Raw genomic sequence first — 15,981 nt, 5'->3', positions numbered from 1 at the left:
TACAACCACTTTTGAAGACTGCTTGGCAATTTTTTATAAAGTTAAGCATACCCAGAATGACCCAGAAACAGCACATCTATATTTCCCCAAGAGAAATAAAACATATTCACAGACAGACTTGTACAAGACTGTTTATAGAAACTTTATTCATAATTAAAAGGTAGTCAAAGCAAACTTAAAAAAGAAAAATAAAGCTGGAGGCATCACACTCCTAAACCTGAAATTATACTACAAAGTTACAGTAATCAAAATAGTATGGTACTAGCACAAAAATAGATACATAGATCAATGGAACAGAATAGAGAGCCCAGAAACAAATTCATGTTTATATGGCCAGTTAATTTATAAGGGAGGCAAGAATGGGGAGTGTAGAACAATAATGGGGAAATGATAGTCTCAATAAACAGTGTTGGGAAAAGTGGACAACCTCTTGCAAAAAAATGCAATTGGGCCACTTTCTTACACCATACAAGAAAATAAACTCAGAATGGGACTCACCTGGTGGTACAGTGGTTAAGATTCTGTGCTTCCAACCCAGGGGGTACAGGTTCTATTCCTGGTCAGGGAGCTAAGATTCCACATGCCACACGGTGTGGCCAAAACATAGAAATAAATAAATAAATTCAGAATGGATTAAAGATTTCAATGCAAAACCTGAAACCACAAAACTCCTAGAAGAAAACACAGATAGTAACCTTTTTGACTTTCTTCTTAGCAATGTTTTTTGAATATGTCTTCTCAGGCAAGGTAATAAAAACAAAAATAAATAAAGGGGACCTCATCAAACTAAAAATCTGCAGAGTGAAAGAAACCAACAAAACAAAACGGCAACCTAATGAATGGGAGAAGATACTTGCAAAAGATAAACCAAAATGGGATTGATAGCCAAAATATATAAAGGAATCACAACTCAACATCAAAAAAACAAATAACCTGATTAAACAAGAAGATATGAAAAGATATTTTCCCAAAGAAGACATACAGATGACCAATAGGCACATGAAAAGGTGTTTAGCACCCCCATCATCTGGGACATACAAATCAAAACCACAGAGAACTACTTCCTTACACCTGTTGGAATGGCTATTATCAAAAGTATAAGAAATAACAAGTGTTGGCAAGTATGTAGAGAATAGGGACCCCTTTTGCATCGTTAGTTGAAATGTAAATTATTGCAGTCACTATGGAAAATTGTACAGTTTCCTCAAAAAACTAAAAATAGACTACCATATGATCTCACAATTTCACTTCTGGGTATTCATTTGAAGAAAATGAAAACATAATTTGAAATGATAGGTATGCCTATGTTTGCTGTTGTTAGTCACTAAATCATGTCTGACTCCTTGCAATCCCATGGACTGTAGTCTGTCAGGCTCCTCTTTCCATGGGATTTTTCCAGGCAAGAATACTGGAGCGGGTTGCCATTTCCTTCTCCAGGGATCTTCCTGACCCAGGGACGGAACTCGTATCTCCTGCTTGGCGGGTGGATACTTCACCACTGAGCCACCAGGGAAGCCCTACCACTATGTCCACTGCAATATGTAGCTAATTTATAATAGCCAAGATATGGAAGCAACCTAAATGTCCATTGACGGTTGAGTGGGTATAGTAAGGTGTGGTATACATATGTACAATGGAATATTACTCAACCATTAAAAAGGAATGAAATCTTGCCATTTGTGGCAACATGGATGGACAATATGCCAAGTTAAATTAATCAGACAGAAAAACAAATAACATACAATTTCATTTATATGTGTAATCTAAAAAAACAAAACAAGTGAATAAACGAAACAGAAACAGACTCATAAATACAGAGAACAAACTGTTGGTTGTTAGGAGAGGGAGTGGGGGGAATGGACCACGTTGGTGAAAGGGATTAAGAGGTACAAATTTTCAACTATAAAACAAACATCACAGACTATAGTAAATAATAACAATGTTGTATGGTGATTGATGGTAGCTGGATTTATTGTAGTGATCATTCCATAATGTATAAAATATTGAGTCACTATGCTGTACACTTGAAACTATGTTAATTATAACTCAGTATTTTTTAAAATTCCACGTTTATATTTCTCTAAGATAAATAAAGCATGCCCACAAAAAGACTTGTACAAGATTGTTTACAGCCACTTTATTCATAATAGCTGAAAACTGGAACAATCCAAATATCCATCAACAGGAGAATGGATGGCAAATTATTCAATGGAACACTTCAGTTTAGTTCAGTCACTCAGTCGTGTCCGACTCTTTGTGACCCCACTGACTGCTGCACTCCAGGCCTCCCCATCCATCACCAACTCCTGGAGTTTACTCAAATTTATGTCCATTACGTTGGTGATGCCATCCAACCACCTCATCCTCTGTCGTCCCCTTCTCTTCCCGCCTTTACTCTTTCCCAGCATCAGGGTCTTTTCTAATGAGTCAGCTCTTCGCATCAGGTGGCCAAAGTATTGGAGCTTCAGCTTCAGCATCAGTCCTTCCAATGGATATTCAGGGCTGATTTCCTTTAGGATGGCCTGGTTGGATCTCCTTGCAGTCTAAGGGACTCTCAAGTCTTCTCTGACACCACAGTTCAAAAGCATCAATTCTTCGGCGCTCAGCTTTCTTTAGAGTCCAACTTTCTCATCCATACATGACTACTGGAAAAACAATAGCTTTGACTAGATGGACCTTTGTTGGCAAAGTAATGTCTCTGCTTTTGAATATGCTGTCTAGGTTGGTCATATCTTTTCTTCCTAGGAGCAAGCATCTTTTAATTTCATGGCTGTAGTCACCATCTGCAGTGATTTTGGAGCCCCCCCAAAATAAAATCTGTCACTGTTTCCACAGTTTCCCCATCTATTTGCCATGAAGTGATTTGAAGAAAGTAGGGAAAACCACTAGACCATTCAGATATGACCTAAATCAAATCCCTTATGATTATACAGTGGAAGTGAGAAATAGATTTAAGGGCCTAGATCTGATAGATAGAGTGCCTGATGAACTATGGAATGAGGTTCGTGACATTGTACAGGACACAGGGATCAAGACCATCCCCATGGAAAAGAAATGCAGAAAAGCAAAATGGCTGTCTGGGGAGGCCTTACAAATAGCTGTGAAAAGAAGAGAAGCGAAAAGCAAAGGGAAAAAGGGAAGATATACACATCTGAATGCAGAGTTCCAAAGAACAGCAAGAAGAGATAAGAAAGCCTTCTTCAGTGATCAATGCAAAGAAATAGAGGAAAACAACAGAATGGGAAAGACTAGGGATCTCTTCAAGAAAATCAGAGATACCAAAGGAATATTTCATGCAGAGATGGGCTCGATAAAGGACAGAAATGGTATGGACCTAACAGAAGCAGAAGATATTAAGAAGAAATGGCAAGAATACACAGAAGAACTGTACAAAAAGATCTTCACGACCCAGATAATCACGATGGTGTGATCACTGACCTAGAGCCGGACATCCGGGAATGTGAAGTTAAGTGGGCCTTAGAAAGCATCACTACGAACAAAGCTAGTGGAGGTGATGGTATTCCAGTTGAGCTATTCCAAATCCTGAAAGATGATGCTGTGAAAGTGCTGCCCTCAATATGCCAGCAAATTTGGAAAACTCAGCAGTGGCCACAGGACTGGAAAAGGTCAGTTTTCATTCCAATCCCAAAGAAAGGCAATGCCAAAGAATGCTCAAACTACCGCACAATTGCACTCATCTCACACGCTAGTAAAGAAATGCTCAAAAGTCTCCAAGCCAGGCTTCAGCAATATGTGAACCGTGAACTTCCTGATGTTCAAGCTGGTTTTAGAAAAGGCAGAGGAACCAGGGATCAAATTGCCAACATCCGCTGGATCATAGAAAAAGCAAGAAAGTTCCAGAAAAACATCTATTTCTGCTTTACTGACTATGCCAAAGCCTTTGACTGTGTGGATCACAATAAACTGTGGAAAATTCTGAAAGAGAGGGGAATACCAGACCACCTGATCTGCCTCTTGAGAAATTTGTATGCAGGTCAGGAAGCAACAGTTAGAAGTGGACATGGAACAACAGACTGGTTCCAAATAGGAAAAGGAGTTCGTCAAGGCTGTATCTTGTCACCCTGTTTATTTAACTTATATGCAGAGTACATCAAACGCTGGACTGGAAGAAACACAAGCTGGAATCAAGATTGCCGGGAGAAATATCAATCACCTCAGATATGCAGATGACACCACCCTTATGCAAAAAGTGAAGAGGAACTAAAAAGCCTCTTGATGAAAGAGAAAGTGGAAAGTGAAAAGGTTGGCTTAAAGCTCAACATTCAGAAAACGAAGATCATGGCATCCGGTCCCATCACTTCATGGGAAATAGATGGGGAAACAGTGGAAACAGTGTCAGACTTTATTTTTGGGGGCTCCAAAATCACTGCAGATGGTGATTGCAGCCATGAAATTCAAAGACGCTTACTCCTTGGAAGGAAAGTTATGACCAACCTAGATAGCATATTCAAAAGCAGAGACATTACTTTGCCAACAAAGGTCCATCTAGTCAAGGCTATGGTTTTTCCTGTGATCATGTATGGATGTGAGAGTTGGACTGTGAAGAAGGCTGAGTGCTGAAGAATTGATGCTTTTGAACTGTGGTGTTGGAGAAGACTCTTGAGAGTCCCTTGGACTGCAAGGAGATCCAACCAGTCCATCCTAAAGGAGATCAGTCCTGGGTGTTCATTGGAAGGACTGATATTGAAGCTGAAACTCCAATACTTTGGCTACCTGATGCGAAGAACTGACTCATTTGAAAAGACTCTGATGCTGGGAAAGACTGAGGGCAGGAGGAGAAAGGGACGACAGAGGATGAGATGGTTGGATGGCATCACTGACTCAGTGGACATGAGTTTGGGTAAACTCTGGGAGCTGTTGATGGACAGGGAGGACTGGTGTGCTGTGGTTCATGGGGTTGCAAAGAGTCAGCCATGACTGAGGAACTGAAATGATACTGATACTGAGATGAGTGCAATTGTGCAGTAGTTTGAGCATTCTTTGGCATTGCCTTTCTTTGGGATTGGAATGAAAACTGACCTTTTCCAGTCCTGTGGCCACTGCTGAGTTTTCCAAATTAGCTGGCATACTGGGTGCACCACTTGCACAGCATCGTCTTTTAGGTTTTGAAATAGCTCAACTGGAATTCCATCATATCACTAGTTTGTTCCTAGTGATGCTTCCTAAGGCCCACTTGACTTCACATTCCAGGACGTCTGGCTCTAGGTGAGTGATCATACCATCGTATTCAGCAATAAAAACAACAGGGCTGATTCATGCAAAGGTAAGGATGGATCTTGCAAACAATACACTGAGAGAAAGGCAAACAGGAGAGTACCTACCACTCCTATTTTTAAAGTGACAGAAATCAAAAGAGTGAGCACCTAAACGCTGGGAGATTTAGAATGGGGCTTGAGGAACTCAAAGGTTATGAAAATGCTCTCATATCCTGACTGGGTGGTGGTTACACAGCTGATTACATTTAGCAAAACTCATCAGATTATACACTCAAAAAACCTATGCTTCTGAATGTAATTACTTTATATCTATTTTTTAATGTAGACGAGAAAAAAAAGACAAGTAACAAGTAATAAAACTAATAATGATTTAACGAGCAATTTGGTGCGATAATAAAACTTCCTTTAAAACTTTAAGCGAAGAAAATATTTCATTAAGTTCAGCTGATTTATGTAATTAAACAAGGACATTAAAAAGTCCTGCAAATAAAAAACAACAACAAAAAGCCCTGCAAACTCTGACGCCCCTCTCCTTCATCCTGTCCTTTCTCTGATACCAGCGAGGGCCAGGTAGCTGCCGAGCGGACGCAAGCGTAGCCCACGGTCAACCACCGGCCACTCCCGCTCCTAGCCGGCCCAGACCTCCCACCGCTCCGCCCTTCGTCAATATAGCATCCCGGACACGCCCAAAGAGCCCGCTCACACCTACCCTTTGAATGGTCCGTTAACCTTTCAATCAATTCAAATACGGCAAGGAGCGAGCTAATAGCGCGCCTCGTCGAGGGGAAGAGGCGGGCACTTTTACCGGAAGTGTTTGTTAAAATACCTCCAATCAGCGGCTCTGTGCGGGAAGTTTGAATTTTGTCGATTCTTGCTGTAGACGTTCCTTCTTCGGAGGCGCGGTGGTCTTCCAGGACCAGAGAGTTCCTTTTAGTTTGGTTGAAGTTTAACGCTAGAAACTGCCTCAGGTAGGTAGTTGCTGGGTAGCTGGAGGAGGACACGGTTCGCTTCTTTCTAGAAGTTATAAAAGGGTCCGAGGACTGGCGGCAACGCTCTGAACTTCGCCTGGGGGAGGCTTCTTCTAGGACCTCATTACCTCTCCTTCCGGAAGCTGTTGACTCAGTCCTCCGGAAGAGTAAATATTTTTTGAGAAGACCTGTGTAGCAGCAGCATTTCGCCACCGGGGTGTAATTGGCATTTGGCCCCAACTATATTCCAGTAGCTCCTTACAGATTATGTGACAACTAAAAACGCTTGGGTTGACAATCCCTAGGCAAGCAAGACTAAGTAAGGCGTTCTAGACTTTCAGGCTGGAAGAAACTCCAGTCAAGGGTAGAGAACTTAAATGTGTGTGAAGAGCCGGGCTGCGGGGCTGGGGATTTCAGCTCCACTACCTTTTAACAGTGCTTATGTGGGCAGTTAATTTACCTCATCTGTATAAGGGTAGTTATACTACCTTTTAGGATTTAGATGATAATAAAATATGCCTTCAGTGTTAGCCCTTTCTCGCTTTGCTGTGTACAATACAGTGCTGTGCCGTATTTTAAATAACTAATACATGATTTTAATTTTTTCTTTAATAACTGCTTAATATTGTTGCAGGAAAAGCCAATTTTGACTCCAGGTTGGAACTGTTTCTTTGACTTGCTTTTCCGTTGCTTTTGTTATTATATATAATCATACAGAATGGCCTGCCTCAGAGAATCCTACCCCTCTGCTTGACTTTTAAACTAAAATGCCTTTGTTCAGAACCCTAGACATTAGTGTGCCATCTTCTTGGTCAGCTCTGAGGAATAAAGTCCTTGCCTCTATACTTCATCTCCCCTTCATTGGCCTGCTGTGCAGCAAGGAGAGCAAGTGTTCCATAGTATTTGTGAGAAGTGGTAAAAAAAAATAGTAGAGGAGAGTTCTTGATAAAAAGCACAGTTCTTTATCACTTCCTCTGGACCCTTAAAGGAGAATGTTTTTAGCATTCAGTTCAGTCGCTCAGTCCTGTCGGACTCTTTGTGACCCCATGGACTGCATCTTGTGAGGTTTTTCTGTCCATCACCAACTCCTGGAGCTTGCTCAAACTCATGTCCATCGAGTTGGTGATACTGTCCGACCATCTCATCCTCTGTCGTTCGCTTCTCCTGCCTTCAATCTTTCCCAGCATCAGGGTGTTTTCTAATGAGTCATTCAGGTCAAATGAATTCTCATATTTTATACTCTGTTGATTGCTTGAAATAGCATTTTAATTTGCCTCACTTCTTATGCAGATTTTTATGTGCAGTTTTCTAGGGTACTTTCTTTGTTATTCTTGTTGTTGAAGAGCACTGTGTGCTTATGTATTTTTAAAATTCCTGGTGACAGACGTTCCATCCTTCCCTCCCCCCGTTTTCTTTTAAATTGGCAAGACTCTTTGGAGAATTGGTCCTTTTTCTCCAGTTTGGCTTAGTTGTTCTCTCCACTTGTTGTTTAGGTGAGGCTCTTAGATTTTCCAGTTTCCTTTATTCTCTTCCTCAGTTGGAGCCTGGTAGGCTACAGTTGATGGGGTCTCAAAAAGTCTGACAGGACTGAGTGACTTCACTTTCACTTTCATTTGGATCCACAGTTTCTTAGAACCCATGACATCATCTTTCTTGTTCTCTCTTGTTTTACTTCAATACATTCTCAGGGATCTTTCTAAGAAAAGAGTATATGCCAAATAAACTATATGACTTCTTGTATGGCTAAAAGAATTTTATTCTGTCTCACCAAAGCAAGCATATGGTTATCCTTCTACATCATTATGGTACTTCGGGAAACCCTTTTTTCTCAATCTCATATTTGACTGCCTATTTATCTTCTCTAACTATATAATATGCATCTTGTGGGTTGTTTTTTTTTTTTTTTTTTGTCTTCTGGTTGAGAAAAAGTGCCAGGCTGCCTGCGTTCATCATCAGATCAGATCAGATCAGTCGCTCAGTCGTGTCCAACTCTTTTCGACCCCATGAATCACAGCACGCCAGGCCTCCCTGTCCATCACCATCTCCCGGAGTTCACTCAAACTCACGTCCATCGAGTTGATGATGCCATCCAGCCATCTCATCCTCTGTTGTCCCCTTCTCCTCTTGCCCCCAATCCCTCCCAGCATCAGAGTCTTTTCCAGTGAGTCAACTCTTTGCATGAGGTGGCCAAAGTACTGGAGTTTCAGCTTTAGCATCATTCCTTCCAAAGAAATCCCAGGGCTGATCTCCTTCAGAATGGACTGGTTGGATCTCCTTGCAGTCCAGGGGACTCTCAAGAGTCTTCTCCAACACCACAGTTCAAAAGCATCAATTCTTCGGCGCTCAGCCTTCTTCACAGTCCAACTCTCACATCCATACATGACCACTGGAAAAACCATAGCCTTGACTAGACGGACCTTTGTTGGCAAAGTAATGTCTCTGCTTTTGAATATGCTATCTAGGTTGGTCATAACTTTCCTTCCAAGGAGTAAGCGTCTTTGAATTTCATGGCTGCAGTCACCATCTGCAGTGATTTTGGAGCCCCAAAAAATAAAGTCTGACACTGTTTCCACTGTTTCCCCGTCTATTTCCCATGAAGTGATGGGACCAGATGCCATGATCTTAGTTTTCTGAATGTTGAGCTTTAAGCCGACTTTTTCACTCTCCACTTTCACTTTCATCAAGAGGCTTTTGAGTTCCTCTTCGCTTTCTGCCATAAGGATGGTGTCATCTGCATATCTGAGGTTATTGATATTTCTCCCGGCAATCTTGATTCCAGCTTGTGTTTCTTCCAGTCCAGCGTTTCTCATGATGTACCCTGCATATAAGTTAAATAAACAGGGTGACAAGATACAGCCTTGACGAACTCCTTTTCCTATTTGGAACCAGTCTGTTGTTCCATGTCCACTTCTAACTGTTGCTTCCTGACCTGCATACAAATTTCTCAAGAGGCAGATCAGGTGGTCTGGTATTCCCCTCTCTTTCAGAATTTTCCACAGTTTATTGTGATCCACACAGTCAAAGGCTTTGGCATAGTCAATAAAGCAGAAATAGATGCTTTTCTGGAACTCTTTTGCTTTTTCTATGATCCAGCGGATGTTGGCAATTTGATCTCTGGTTCCTCTGCCTTTTCTAAAACCAGCTTGAACATCAGGAAGTTCACGGTTCACATATTGCTGAAGCCTGGCTTGGAGAATTTTGAGCATTCATCATCGGGAAGGTTAAGGCAACTATTCTGTATACTGTCCTTCACTTACTTTTCCCTATTTTCACCTTTACTTCATACATTTTGCAGTGTTCTCTATGGTAAGCCTAGAATCTCTTGTTTATATTCCAGACCTTGGCTTCCTGGACTTCACTTCACCTGTCAAACAGGTTCCTATTCAGAACCCCAAAATAGTTTGTAGTATCTTCTCTTTTGATAACTTTCTTCCCACTCTTAACTCACATGTATATTCCATTTTGTATTTTAACATTTTTATTTCAGAAAGCTCTGAAGTGGTATAGGAAGTGAACTGGAATCTTAAGTTTTTAAAATATAAAATGAAATTCCACGTAAGTTGGTCTTTCTCTCTTTTTCCTGACAGGATGTCTTCATCACATTTTGCCAGTCGGCACAGAAAGGATTTAAGTACTGACATGATTAGAACTAAAATTGCTCATAGAAAATCACTGTCTCAGAAGGAAAACAGACATAAGGAATATGAACGAAATAGACATTTTGGTTTGAAAGATGTCAACATTCCAACCTTGGAAAGTAGAAGTCTTCTTGAATTAGATGAGACATCTCAAGAGCTTGTTCCAGAAAAGGCCAGTATCAAGCCAAGTAAGTAGAGGTTGATTGTAATTTCAAGTGTTTTGAAGAGTAATATCTGAGAGTATTATTACCTCAGAAGAGTGGTTTAATATCTGAGGTTTAAAAAAACCCTGACCAGAAGAATGGAGTTTTGAAATAACATTCTAAATAACTGTGTTTTCTACAATTGCTGCTGCTGCTAAGTCACATCAGTCGTGTCCGACTCTGTGCGACCCCATAGACAGCAGCCCACCAGGCTCCCCCCTCCCTGGGATTCTCCAGGCAAGAACACTGGAGTGGGTTGCCATTTCCTTCTCCAATGCATGAAAGTGAAAAGTGAAAGTGAAGTCGCTCAGCTGTGTCTGACTCTTCGAGACCCCATGGACTGCAGCCTACCAGGCTCCTCCGTCCATGGGATTTTCCAGGCAAGAGTACTGGAGTGGGTTGCCATGGCCTTCTCCGTTTCTACAATTAAGTACTTCCTATTTCAAGCAAAGACTGAACGTCCCTATCTAGGCTAATGCCATTCACCTATGGAGTATTATAACATTTTTTACCTATATGGCCTTATAGGAATCCTAATTTCTTACTTCTAGAGCTTAGGTAAGATAAACATTAACAAGATAAGTTAATAAGGGTTATATAAAAATATAACCGATGAGAATTTGCATGCTGCAACTAAAAAAATATGGATATACTTGATTGAAGTATCCAAAAGGTAAGGATACTAAATCAAAGTATTCATCCCTGTAGTTTGCCTAGATGGATTTAGGGTGGTTAGGAGGGGAAGAACCAATTCAAAAAGAAAGGAATGATCTCAGCAAAAGATAAAGATAATAAAAATGAGTGTTAGAAGGCAAGGGATACTATAGAATAGAAGGAAGAGAACTGGAAAGTGTCATGCATTTGCAGAATGAGTCATTGGACTCCTATTTAGTTGTGTTTATATAGCAGGTACTAGGAGCTAGATTGCAGTGAAACAAAGCAAAGATAAAGTTTGAAGAAATGGCAGAGAGAGATAAAGTCTTAGAAGTTTTATAGAGAAATGAGGTGTCACATCATTCTAAGTGTTCACTGCTTCAGTTTTTATCATTTTTCCAGAACCAGTGTAATGTTTGACACGCACGAGACACTCAACATATAAAGGTTAATTGCTTCTGTAATAGGGAGGGGTGGGCTAAAACTATTTCTTCTAGATTTGTCATTTTTGTGATTCTAAAAGAAAGTGAGAGAAAAGAATTGGATTAATATGTTGTAGCGTTTTTGTTTTTGAGATGAAGTGATGGTTTATGTTTGAAAATCAAAGAAAGTGGGTTGGTCGTTGAGGGGGGATAGAGTAAAGAATAACATCTGTTAGGAGTTCAGAGGAAATGAAAACTGGGTCATAGAACTGAATAAGATGGACTTTGAAGAAAACTGACATTTTCTGTGAGAAGAGGTGATGTTATTGCCTTCTGAGTTGTCTCTTTGCTTCTACTCGGACCCTCTCAAACACTTCATTCCTCGGCCAAAATCTTTCAAATTAAATTTAACTTTGTCAGTGTGCTATTAAAGTGCTTTTTATTCCTCATTTGCAAAGGCCTAGAGGTAGGAGCCAGAGAAGGCAATGGCAACACTCCAGTACTCTTGCCTGGAGAATCCCATGGGCGGAGGAGCCTGGTAGGCTGCAGTCCACGGGGTCACGAAGAGTTGGACACGACTGAACTACTTCACTTTCACTTTTCACTTTCATGCATTGGAGAAGGAAATGGCAACCCACTCCAGTGTTCTTGCCTGTAGAATCCCAGGGAGCGAGGAGCCTGGTGGGCTGCCATCTATGGGGTTGCACAGAGTCAGACACGACTGAAGCGACTTAGCAGCAGCAGCAGAGGTAGGGATGGGCCAGGTGTGTTCCAGAGAAGGTGAATAAGGAAGCATGGCTGGAGAAAGCAAGCAAGTTCCCATAGAGCCCTGAGGGCCATCATTATAAGGACATTGGCTTTTACTCTGAAATATGAAATGTTTAATGGATTAATGAATGTTTCTCTGATTTACGATTTAAAGGCATCTCTTTGGCTACTGTGTTGAGAATAGATTGTGGGGTGGCAAGCATAGCCACAGAGAGACCAGCTTGAAGACTGTTGCAATAATTTAGTACATGGTTGACCACAGTGGCGAAAGTGTGAAAGTGTTAGTCTCTCAGTCATGTCCAACTCTTGGCGACCCCATGGACTATAACTCACTAGGCTCCTCTGTCCTTGGAATTCTCCAGGCAAGAATACTGGAGTGGGTTGCCATTTCCTTCTCCAGGTATCTTCCGACCCAGGGATTGAACCTGGGTCTCCTGCATTGCAGGCAGATTCTTTACTGTCTGAGCCACCAGGGAAGCCAGAGTGGTAGCAGCAAAAATAGTTGGTTGAATTCTGGATGTATTTTGAGGGTTGAACCAATATGATTTCTAAATGGATTCAATGTAGGGGTTGATGAAGAAAGAGAAGTCAAGGGAACTTCCCTGGAGGTTCAATGGTTCAAACTCCACTCTTCCACTGCAGGGGGTAAGGGTTTGATCCCTGGTAAGGGAACTAAGATCCCACATGCTGAGTGGCCAAAAAGTTAAATAAATAAATATAGATGAGTAAGAAAGAGGAATCAAGATGATTCCAAAGTTTTTGGCCTGAGCACCTAAAAATATGCAGTGGCCATTTACTAAATTGTAAAGGACTGGGGGAGTGGTAAGGTTAGAGTTCAGTGTTAGATGTAAAAGAGGAGATTTTGAAAAGGTAGTTGGATATCCAAGATGAGTTCAGAGGAGAAGTCTGAGCTAGATAAATAAATTCAGGTGTTGCCAACTTATACATGGTCTTTTGGTTTTTTAAATATTTATTTGTTTGGCAGTGCCGAGTCTTACTTGTAGCACTCAATCTTCAATCTTCCTTGGGGCATGAGAGATCTTAGCTGTGGCATGTATACAGGATCTAGTTCCCTGATCAAGGTTCAAACCTGCATCCCCTGCATTGTAGGACAGATTCTTAACCACTGGAGTGCTAGGAAATACCATGGAATTTTTTTTCCTGAATATTTTCCATATGCAGTTGGATGAATCTGTGGATGTGGAACCCAGGAATATGGAGAGTCGACTGTAGAAAGGAAAGAAGTAGCATGCATTTTGTGTGCTGTTCCAGCCATATTCATTTGTGCATTGCAGGTGGAAAGTTGACATAGAGAGGCCTTTAATTGGAATTGGGATTTTGCCAGAGTGAGAGAGGGGCCAAAAAGTTGAAGTAGTGATTATGATGATAAATCATGGACTCTAAATTGGATATGAAAACACTTGATGTGAGGGAGGTGAAAGACAGTGAAAATATGATCGTAGATCAGGAGCATGTAGGTACGTCCTGGTGGAGCCAAAGAATTGTTGGAAAGATAAGATATGGTAATCAGAGAGTGGATTTCTTGAAATTGGGCTTATGAAGGACATATAGTATTCATCGGTAATAATGAGGTCTCAAGTGCCTGGTTATCTCATGAATGAATACAGGTGTGACAGGAAATTGGTCCTCTGAGCCCTTGAAGTTTCTGGCAGGGCCTGGGTTGATCAGACCTCTCTCTCTTTGGCTGGTTAGTTGCATTTGACCACAAGCAGTGTGGTCTGTGAATGTTATTTTATGTGTGCATGACACGAGAAAGGTTGAAGTACTAGTATGGGTGTGATCATGGGAATGGGTACCTGAGATACAGTGGAAGAAAGATCACTGGAAGAAAGAACACCTAAGAATCGAGAAGCTAGGGTACTGGATGAGTCATCAAGATTTGTGCAAGAACAGTGATGGAGACAATGACAGTGAGCCACGAGCTAAAGCCTTCAAGGAAGGAGAAACAAACATGGAAGAGATACTGGGTTAGATCTGATGACACAAAATGTAAAGCTGGGATCTTTAAATGAAGAAGAAATAATCAGAAACCAACAATGAGGTCATCTCTCCTCTTCAGGTGCAGTGATACTCTAGTGTGGGAGAAAAAACAGTCAGCCTCATGAGAGGACAACTAGGGAAGCAGTGACTTCAGGGGAGAGCCAGGTTTCAGTTCAATCAAGAGCTGAGGGGAACCTTCACAGAAGTCGAAGATAAAGGGGTTTGTTGGTGACTGACCACTTGATCATCTGTGTTTTTGCATATTCTGTACTCTGCCTGGGGTTTTCTCTTATTTAACAATTTTATCAAGGTCCAATTTATATACTATAAATTTCCCTCATTTTAAGTATATACCTTTTTGTAGTAAATTTATTCAGTTATGCAGTTATGTATGGATTATTTTTAATCCTTACCCAGGGGACAAACACTTACTTATTCCTCTGAACCCTTTTTAGGTATGCTGTGTTAAGGAAGCATTTCCTGATCTCTCCAGATAGCTGTTGTACTGATTCTTTTTAATGGGCATTCTCTTTTTTAAAACTGTGTTCCCTTGAGCCCCTCAAGGGCAGACATTTTCTTACTTATTCTTCCTACTAAAAATGTCTCACACATGGTAGCCACTTATATTTTTCATATAAAAATGTTTCAACAAACATTATTGTATTAAATAAGCATTATATTGTAAGACACTTCATAGTTTAAAGAAACATAAGATTTATGTAGAAAACCTAAATTGAGCTAAACTGACAGGGAGCCTAAATATCAAAAGAAAGAAATAGTATTAGTTACCCCAAAATTCAGTGGCTTAAAACAATAAGTGTTTATTAATTTACACAGTTTTTGTGGGTCAGGAATTTAAGTGCTGCTTGGCTAGATGGTTCTGGAGACTGCAGTCAGGATGTTATGCAGGATGCATCTGAGGGCTTGACTGAGACTGGAGATCTACTTCTACATACTGTTTGATTATTGTAAAGGATTCACTTCTGAAGTGACTCATCCATGTGACCAGCAGGTCGATGCTGGCTTTTGGCAGGAGGCCTTAGTTCTTTGTCACGTGGACATCTCTATGGGGCTTCCTGAGTCTCCTAACAGTTCCACGTGGCCACTGGCATCCCCCCAGAGCAAGTGATCTAAGAGTGTATGCGTATGTGCTAAGTTGCCTCGGTTGTGTCTGTTTGTGACCCTGTGGACTGGAGACTCCTCTGTCCATGGGGATTCTCCAGGCAAGAACGCTGCAGTGTGTTGCCATGCCCTCCTTCAGGGGATCTTCCCAACCCAGGATCTAACCTGCATAGTCATGGAGTTGTTCTCCATCATTTCCACAGTACTTTCTTGGTCACACAGGTCGGCCCTATTCAGATGGCAGGGATGACACAAGACATGACTGCCAAGAGGTGAGAATCACTGGATGTCAGCTTGGAGTCTGGTATCATAGAAGTTAATTAATTTAAAAGTGAACTAATACATCCCTAGACATAGCAAGCAATCAGATATTTGAACAAGTGAAGTCAAAAGAAATAGGAATATTAAAACAGAGGTGGAAATAAATTGAAGTGCTAAGGAATTAACAAGAAGTTACTAAAAGCATTTCTTAGCAACAGTTGAAGTTAGAAGTTAAGATATTTGCCTAACTTTCTATCTGAAATATTTTATATACTGTTTTTTCTTTTTTCCTACTTAGAGTCAACAAAAACTGTTGTCTTTGATCAACGAAAACAGATGCTCCAAAAATACAAAGAAGAAAAACAACTTCAAAAATTGAAAGAGCAGAGAGAGAAAACTAAACGAGGAGTATTTAAAGTGGGTCTTTATAGACCTGATATGCCTTGTTTTCTTTTCTCAAACCAGAATGCTATGAAAGCTGAGCCAAAAAAGGTTAGTATCCTAACTTGATACAGAGAAATAGTTGCTTTTAACTGGTATTTTCTTTAAGAGATTAGATGACTAAAATAATCATTTCCCTGAGTCCCCTAGTTGATAGGGGTGGGAATGACATAATAGTAACTCTGAAGATGAAAACAGAGTCTCTTGATGTAACTGCTGGTAGGTTGAGATTGGATAAAACCAGGGGAGAGATTGGAAAAAACCTG

General features: G+C 40.8%; 1 protein-coding gene across 4 annotated transcripts in view; it reads left to right on the top strand.

The window, feature by feature from the left end:
• The first annotated feature begins 6,122 nt into the window (after positions 1 to 6,122).
• The window catches only part of DLGAP5 (DLG associated protein 5), a 45,403-nt gene continuing 35,544 nt past the window's right edge, over positions 6,123 to 15,981 (top strand). For all 4 annotated transcript variants that reach the window (XM_061428958.1, XM_061428957.1, XM_061428956.1 and 1 more), the window contains exons 1-3: positions 6,123 to 6,205; positions 9,793 to 10,031; positions 15,573 to 15,766. In XM_061428958.1, the coding sequence (XP_061284942.1) occupies positions 9,794 to 10,031; positions 15,573 to 15,766 (432 nt within the window). In that variant the 5' untranslated portion in view covers positions 6,123 to 6,205; position 9,793. The remainder of the gene's footprint in view (positions 6,206 to 9,792; positions 10,032 to 15,572; positions 15,767 to 15,981) is intronic.

The sequence above is a fragment of the Bos javanicus genome, chromosome 10 (genome assembly GCF_032452875.1).
Source record: "Bos javanicus breed banteng chromosome 10, ARS-OSU_banteng_1.0, whole genome shotgun sequence".
NCBI classification, from domain to species: Eukaryota; Metazoa; Chordata; class Mammalia; order Artiodactyla; family Bovidae; genus Bos; species Bos javanicus.
The sequence above is the reverse complement of the archived record's forward strand: the minus strand, read 5'-3'. Positions and strand labels throughout refer to the sequence as shown.